Source organism: Bidens hawaiensis, unplaced genomic scaffold, assembly GCF_021521415.1.
Source record: "Bidens hawaiensis isolate Kalapana, Puna unplaced genomic scaffold, B.hawaiensis_p1.1 tig00027567_1, whole genome shotgun sequence".
Classification (NCBI taxonomy): domain Eukaryota; kingdom Viridiplantae; phylum Streptophyta; class Magnoliopsida; order Asterales; family Asteraceae; genus Bidens; species Bidens hawaiensis.
The window spans coordinates 105,166-112,958 of NW_027494468.1; the positions used below are offsets into that span (position 1 = coordinate 105,166).

Below are 7,793 nucleotides of genomic sequence, written 5' to 3' on the forward strand. Positions count from 1 at the left end.
TTATTAATAACTTATTTATAACCCTACCATCTTATAATACTGCAACCTTCACCAAACAATTTTAGCGCGTAGCTAAAAAGATAATGCTTTTTCACTTAAACGAGAAGTTCAAGGTTGTGTGGCGCCGTCATTGTCATTTGTTCGGTAAAAATGAGCTGGCCCGGCCTTAACGTCTCGCACACTGCGTCAGGGCGTTAATGTCAGGATGTTTCTAGGCATTAGGGCGTTAATGTCAGGATGTTTCTAGGCATTAGTTAACAACGAGGCTTTAACAAGGAAATAGTGAGACCTAAGTGTGCACAAAAAAACCGGTTCCGGACCCAACGCGACGGTTCCTACCAGGAACCGGACCCGACCCTACCCTATCCGCAGGTACGGACCAGGCTTTGTAAACTGCACCCAGAACCAGAACAGACCCGGACATGGTGGAACCGGTTCCGCCAATACCCGATCAAAACCCGACCCTACCCTACCCTACCTGAAATCCGAAAAAACCAATCAAACCGGCCAAAACCCAGTCAAATACCCGACTATACCCGAACCCGGTTTTGACTTTTGTTGACCATACTTGAAACTGGCTCCTACCCGGTTCATACCTGGTTCCAGTTCCTGAGAATACCCGGTTTGTACACCTCTAGTGAGACCCAAATACTTTAACAAGGAAATAGCAAGCTTTATTGTTAGTCAAACCACAACACGGTGTTAATGAGATGTGTTACTTAAAGCTCTATTACATACAAGACGCTCTATTACATACAAGACAGTGACATGACGCTTTAACTAATACGTTTAACAAACTCCAAAACAAGTAGTCTAGGATTTTACTTAAAAGAAAAAAGGTTTTCACAAATTACCATATTTGTCAATTTTAGTTTCAACTAATAACCGTTTAACTAAACAGGCCCAAACCTCCCATATGTGTCTAACAACATTTTAGTCAACCGCTTGGCTCATTTTTTTCGGGTTGGGTCAAACAACCAATCATACAAACGCAAGCACAAGCCATACAGAAAACACAAAAGACGGGGCCATTTCTAGTAAAAGGATCTCTATCAACTTAATAACAATCATTTGTCTTATACATTAATTAACTCATCATAAATTAATCAAAACTTCTATTGACTTACATCGCATATTCCAAATCCACTGATATGAAGTAGAAACCTGCATTCGAAATACACATACCATTAATCAAAATATTGCGGGCCCTATCTTAATGTATTACAACATAAAAATCTTTATATTCATTTTGATAATATATGCAATAGTTGCTGATGGCACAGAATTGTGCAAAGACAGCTGCCACACTACTAATTGAGAATATGATTCCAATAGTACATTGAAAGATGCTTCTAAAGATTCCATCATAAGCATATGTAAGTATTTTGTTTTTTGTTTATTATTGCATTACAATTATTATTGTTGCCTACCATGGAAGCTATTTGTGGTGACAAATACTTACATGATTTTAGCTTTACTTGCTATTGCCTTGATGGACCAGTTGACACATCAAAACCAGGAGGGATGAAAACAACATCATCCCAATCAGTTGTAGAACTATCCTGCAAAAAAAGTTAATTATATGTCAATTTATCATACCCCTGATTCTTTTTAAGACCAAATTTTAGGGCCGTCTAACGTCAAGCAACGTTGCTTTTGAAATGCGCGAGGCATGTACAACTAGAAGCTGCATCTCTGTAGTTTATCAAATTAACTATTCACATTTTCTTCATCCCTCCTAGAGACCTAACTTTGGCCAATTTTGACCAATATGTGCACGAGGCGTCGCCTCAGATCCCTGAGGCGTTTTCCAGACCGTCTCACGTGCCTCGCGCCTCATGTTCGCTTTTTAAAACTAAGATAAGTGGCTAGGCCTGTAAAACAAACTGAACGTTCAATGAACGGTTCAGCGGGAAGTTCATTTATGTTCGTTTATTTAATAAATAAACGAACATGAACAAAAATTTTGTTCATTTACGTTCGTCAACGTACATTTGTGTACATTAGTTTAAGTTAATATATTATATACATTTAAAACTTTTGGCCCATTAACTTGGTCTAGTTTAATAACATTTTAGGCCCATTGTAACTTAGTCAAGTTATAATAACTATTTAGGCCCATTATAACTTAATATAGTTTTAAAAACTTTTTAGGCCCAACACATTGTTTTTCACATTACTTTTAACTAGTTTAGCTCGGTTATATTCGTGCATCAACGTTCAGTTATGTTCGCCCGCTTATGTTCCTGAACCACTCATTTACACTGTTAACGAACAAACACAAACGAGCACGAACATGTTCATGTTCATGTTCTTATCCACGAACAAGAAAACCCTGTCTGTTTAATTGTTGGTGTTCGATTGTTTATTCGATTAAAGTCTAATGAACAAACACAAACATGCTCCGTTTGTGTTCGTTCAGTCCATTTACAAGCAAGTTAGTGATTTAGTGGAGATACGATTAGTATTTACTATTTAGTAGTAAAAGATTGCAACGTATAGTAACCGCTAACCTTCATCCCCTGTATTATATCCTCGAGAACTGCTACCTGCAAGAACAAATAAATTTTTTGTTAAAAAAAAAAAAGGGGCCTAATTTAGTAATTTGAATTTAAAAAAATTCGGTTACCTTTTCCTTGTTTGTTCTTTTTCTAACAATGATCAATGAATTTGTCTTACCTTAATGAATCTATATTTACTAAAACATTCATTTTAAAATATCTATGCACTTTTAAAAATGCAAAGATAAGGGATGTTTGTCAACTATCTTTGCATTTTTTAAAAAGTTTGAATGTGCTTTTGTGTGGAATTTTGATAATCAGATAACAAGATCAATAGCTGTTTTAGTGTTTGGCAATATTAATTAAACACTCAGAATTAGTTCTGTTGCAGTTAGGGGTGATCAAACAACCAACTCAACCAAACAGTAACCGAATTAAACCATCTTAACTGAACTGCACAATTAACCAATGGTTGGATTTAAACGAAACCGATTAAGCAAAAATTGTGGGTCGGTTTTGGTTATGGTGTGCGTCATAGCCGACTTAACAGAAACTGATCGATTCTCAATCACCAGTTAACCGAAACTATGGTTACAATTACTGTTTTAGGCCAAAACCGATAAACTAGTTGCAGCTGCCTAGGAATTGAATATATGGCCCATAAATAATTAAATAATCAGACAGTTTCAACGACCTAAAACACTAGAAACTGAATATGTGTGAGTTGGAAAAGCCATAATTAGCTCTATCACAACGCAATGCCAAATACCTCCTAATTACTTAAACCACCTAAGCAATTACAATCGTTTTCTATTATTTATAATAATAATTAGAACCGTACCTCAAGATCACCCGCCCTAAGGGCGGGATTCAACTGCCTTTGCTGAACAGAAGCTTTTTCTAAAGACTTTTCAAGATCCTCCTACACGGTACATTAAAATAAGACAAAACAACTTTAGATGATGTTCAAATTATTCTCACAATGCAGATGATGAATACTATGTTTATGTTAAAAGGTTCAAAATAATTGTGCCAAGTAGCAAGCGCTAACCTTTCTGAAAAAAGCTGGACGGTATCTTCTGTTTTGGCTTCTCAAAACTAAGCTCTTTGACTGCATTCATATAATGTCTTATCAAAATCATTATGAAAAAAATATAACTCAGCGTTTAATCGAATTCAAATATGTGACATAAAACAACATGTTGTACATAAAAGCTCCAAACATATATGATGTCTTTTTGGTCGAATGGAATGTAAAATTGCAACAAATTTTAGTTTTAAAATCAGAAGTATGAGAAATTAGTGAAGGGTAGAATCGGAATTAAGTTAAAAAATCAACCTGGAAAACAGGAACACCAGAGAAGCTGTCATCCGATATACCAGCCTTGCGTCTTTCCTAGACAGAAACACATGAAACATCACTAAAAATAGTCTGCAAAAATTGTCAAATTTGATGCATGTATGTAAACTAATTTACCTCGATTGCATTCTTTATCTGTAAAGACTCTGGAATAAACCTAAAAGACACCCCGTTAACTTTAAGCTGGAAAACCTGCCACAACAATCAAACGATTAGATAAAACCAAATCAGTGGCCCGTTTCTATCTTCCACAAGTGATTTAAGGGCAATCATTTTGTGGGCATTATTGCCATCTCCTCAATGTTGGCAGAGATTTTAAGTGGGGTTTGCACTAATACTAAAATTTCCCAAAATTAATCATTATTAAGGCAAATAATATCTTAGAAATATCATATAATGGTCAGGCCAGTTTGGTTAGGTTTGAGTTTGATTATATAGCTTAACAAAAAAAATGGATATGTGATTTTTTGGTGTATTCTCATCAAGAATTTTCTTAAAATACATTATGTTATAGATTAAAATCCAAGGTTTGATTGCAATTTGCAAATGCAAAATTTGTAAGGTTTGGCAGAATTGGCATAAAATGACAATTTGATTAACTGATTGACCAAACCGGCTAATTATGGTTTTGAATTGATCAATAATGGAGGTGATTAAATGCATTAATAAAGGTCTAAAATCCACTCTTAGGTGTTTGACCATACTAAATGAATTCCAAAAGGCAATAGCTGATTTTGAACAATTAGAGCATAATTGGTCATGTAAACTGTGCTCAAAAATCACGCGTTGAATTTGGGTTCACTATTAGATGTTCAACCATCATTATATATAGATTTACATAACTAAGAATTCACCTCAAATGTTTCCACCTTAATGATAAATGTTCCAATTCTGTACAAGTGATCATTTTGATAATCTGACTTTGTGTTAGGTTTAAATATGTCTTATCTTAGTATGAACAGAACGCTAGTTCTAGTTGATATGTCCACGAGAAAATCATCCTCACAAAATGAAATTGAGATTTCCGATCTTCACCTAGCTGAGAGAATTGAATACCTTAGGGCTTAGACTTAACTTATTTAGGTCACATACCATAATGGTATTTCCCTTACATATATTATTATTATTATTATAATTATTATTAGCTTTATATAGCTGTTAAACTGTGATCTTATTATTAATATTATTATAATTAGTAGTAGTTTTTATATAACTGATAAACTTTGATTTCCTTTATTTTGCTTCATACACATGTACTTAGAGCCGAGGGTCTCTCTAGAAGCCACCTCTTTATTCCTTTGGATAGAGGTACGGTGTGCCTACATCCCACCCTCCCCAGACCCTACTTATAGCTTTGCTGTCGGTGGGATTTTACTGGGCATGATTGATTGATTGATTGACCTAGCTGAGAACTTGCTTCTCATGAGATTAAGTTAAAGATCTAAACGTTATGTTCTCTAAATCCAAAGGAAATAAAATCTACAATAAGATACATCATAGCACATGCTGGAAATGGAGATGCATCCTAAGTTAGTTTCGGTACTCTAGACCTTCTTACAATCTTACCTTAGTTTTATCATCATTCATTAAGCAAAGGTTTTAATCTTTTCAACGTTGAAAACTGACTTTGTGAATACTGAATACTTCTTTTCATATACATCTTAACGAATATTATGAGATAAGCAGTTAATGCGAAAAAAATCGGATATTGGTCCATCATCATCATCATCATCGTACTCAGTATATCCCACCAATAGCAAAGCTATGGTAGGGTCTGAGGAGGGTAAGATGTAGACAGCCTTACCTCTACCCCATGGGGATAGAGAGGCTGCTTCCGGTGAGACCCCCGGCTCTATACTAGTTTTGCATCAAGCCTTGGACATAAGGCACATAGCACTCAATCATCGGGACGCTGGCTGATTGGTGCATGTACCCTTGTCTTTCGACTATCAACGCCACCACATGATGCCTGATTAACCTTCCATCACTTTTAACGTTATTTTCACGAGATTAGTAAAATAACGTCAAAATTAGTGCAATTTTACTTTTGCCCACCCGAGGGTTCACACATATATACATTATATGCGCGCACCGCAAGCAGGGCACAAAATCGGATATTGGTCAAGGACCGATATTTGAGATATCGATTATCACGGTGGGATATCAGTGGAATATCGGTAATTTTAATATCATGTAAAATTCATATATGTAGTAATTTAACACTAACAAGTCGGTATACTCTCCTACCATTAACAAATTAACCTTTTGCAACTTGCAAAACACTAACAATCGTATCAAGTAGGAACTGATTACGATTTAAAACACTAACATTGAACGCTAAATTGATAATTAAGACTTAAAACACTGATATTTGAAATATCTGTGATGTATCAGTCAAATATCGGTCAATTATCGCCAATATTATTAGTACCAATATTCTGGCCGATATTTTATCAAAAGACCGATAACCAATATATCAGCGCTATATCGGTGATATCAACTGCATTTGAGATTATGGTACTATCACCATTTGAATATTAACTACTAAGACTTCACTACTCAAAAAATTGATAGCCTTTTAACTAGTAGCCATTTGGCATTGCGTTTGAAAAGTGAGTATCTCCTAGAGATTAATTAAAAGCAGCTAATTACATGTAACAAAAGCGGCCTGAAGGAGGTGTTTAAAGCTATGATAAAATCAAGATAACCTTATCTGAAACTAATTATTTGACACCTAATTAATCACATAATCATACACAATCACTTAAAAAAACCCTAATCACAAAGGCGTTTTCTTTCGATAACAGTTTCTACATGATATGATTCAAATTGAACAACAGTACCATGCTGAGAGCGACGGGGACGACTTTCGAGCCGGGGCGCATTCTGGGGTCCATGGATTTCATCTGACCTAGAAGTGTCTCCGCATCCTCCTCCTTAAAACACAACAACCCAAGCGACTTATCCTGATTATTCCCCGACACCACCACAAACTCCTCCGAAGAATTGCTCAGAGCGTACACCGGCACTCCGGCCAACCGCTGTTCGATATCCTCGTCCGACATAGCGGCACCTGCGGAAACAGAAACAGCGGTCTTGTCGGACGTAATTCGAGCCCAAACAGGGGTCTTTCCGAATGAGAGAAAAGGGTTTGGTTTTTTGGTGTTGATTTCGAATTGGAGTTTGGCGGAGTTGGGGTTAGGGTTGTTGGGGTTGAAAAAGTGTTGGTGGAGAAAGTTAGAACATTGGTTTTGAAGGTGATTGATGGCTTGATGCAGGTTGAATTTAGAGGGTTTTGAAGATGATGATGATGATGATGATGATGACGATGAGTCCATTTGGTATCACGGTGGTTGACGGTGGACAAGATGATGCTTATTATTATGATATGATAAGGGTTTTGGGTTTTGCAAATTGAATAAATAAATGTTTAGATTATATTTCATAGAAAGTTACAATTATAATTATAATGGAGAGGCATGTAAGCATGTAATAAACTAAATCGTAACCTTTTTTTAAATGTTAAATCTGATCATACTGAAAATAAAGTTGTAGTTATTTGATGTCGATATGTTAGTGTATATGGTTCGATAGAACTTTTTTTAGAAACGTAAAAGCATCTTGGGCTAGAGAGTTAAATGTATTAAAAGCAATGAAGGCATGTTGATTCTCAGCACTGACCTTCATGTGCTTAGTATTTTATTTTTTTTGGAATCTGCCTTTAATACGGTCTGCCTAGCAACAAACCCGGTTCCCTAAGCCCGACAATGAGGGACACTCCAGTAAGGTCCACACAAGCATCCCCCCATCTAAACAAAAAAACGTCGGAGAGTAGGCCTCCCTTCACATGGATCTGACATGAAATTCACTGGAGCCTTTCTTTGTCGAGATCCCCGCATGTTTTAACGCATCACAAAGAACATCCATGACTA

At 36.1% G+C, this 7,793-nt stretch overlaps 1 protein-coding gene across 1 annotated transcript; it reads right to left on the minus strand.

The window, feature by feature from the left end:
* Positions 1 to 1,460: 1,460 nt before the first annotated feature.
* Positions 1,461 to 7,114, minus strand: LOC143575651 (protein TIC 22-like, chloroplastic). Its single transcript, XM_077059962.1, has 7 exons — positions 6,705 to 7,114; positions 3,979 to 4,053; positions 3,841 to 3,897; positions 3,553 to 3,612; positions 3,343 to 3,423; positions 2,514 to 2,549; positions 1,461 to 1,562 (listed from the first exon to the last, which is right to left on the minus strand). The coding sequence occupies exons 1-7, from the start codon at positions 6,924 to 6,926 to the stop codon at positions 1,482 to 1,484; spliced, it is 612 nt and encodes a 203-aa protein (XP_076916077.1). The 5' UTR covers positions 6,927 to 7,114; the 3' UTR covers positions 1,461 to 1,481.
* Positions 7,115 to 7,793: the final 679 nt, after the last annotated feature.

Bases quoted from the DNA above. Each gene is read 5' to 3' on its own strand.
- LOC143575651 (XM_077059962.1), bottom strand. From the start codon at position 6,926: ATGTCGGACGAGGATATCGAACAGCGGTTGGCCGGAGTGCCGGTGTAC. The intron at 3,424-3,552 runs GTTAGCGCTTGC...TGTACCGTGTAG, and splicing joins GTCCAGCTTTTTTCAGAAAG to GAGGATCTTGAAAAGTCTTT. The intron at 1,563-2,513 runs GTTAGCGGTTAC...CTTTTTTTGCAG, and splicing joins ATATAATACAGGGGATGAAG to GATAGTTCTACAACTGATTG.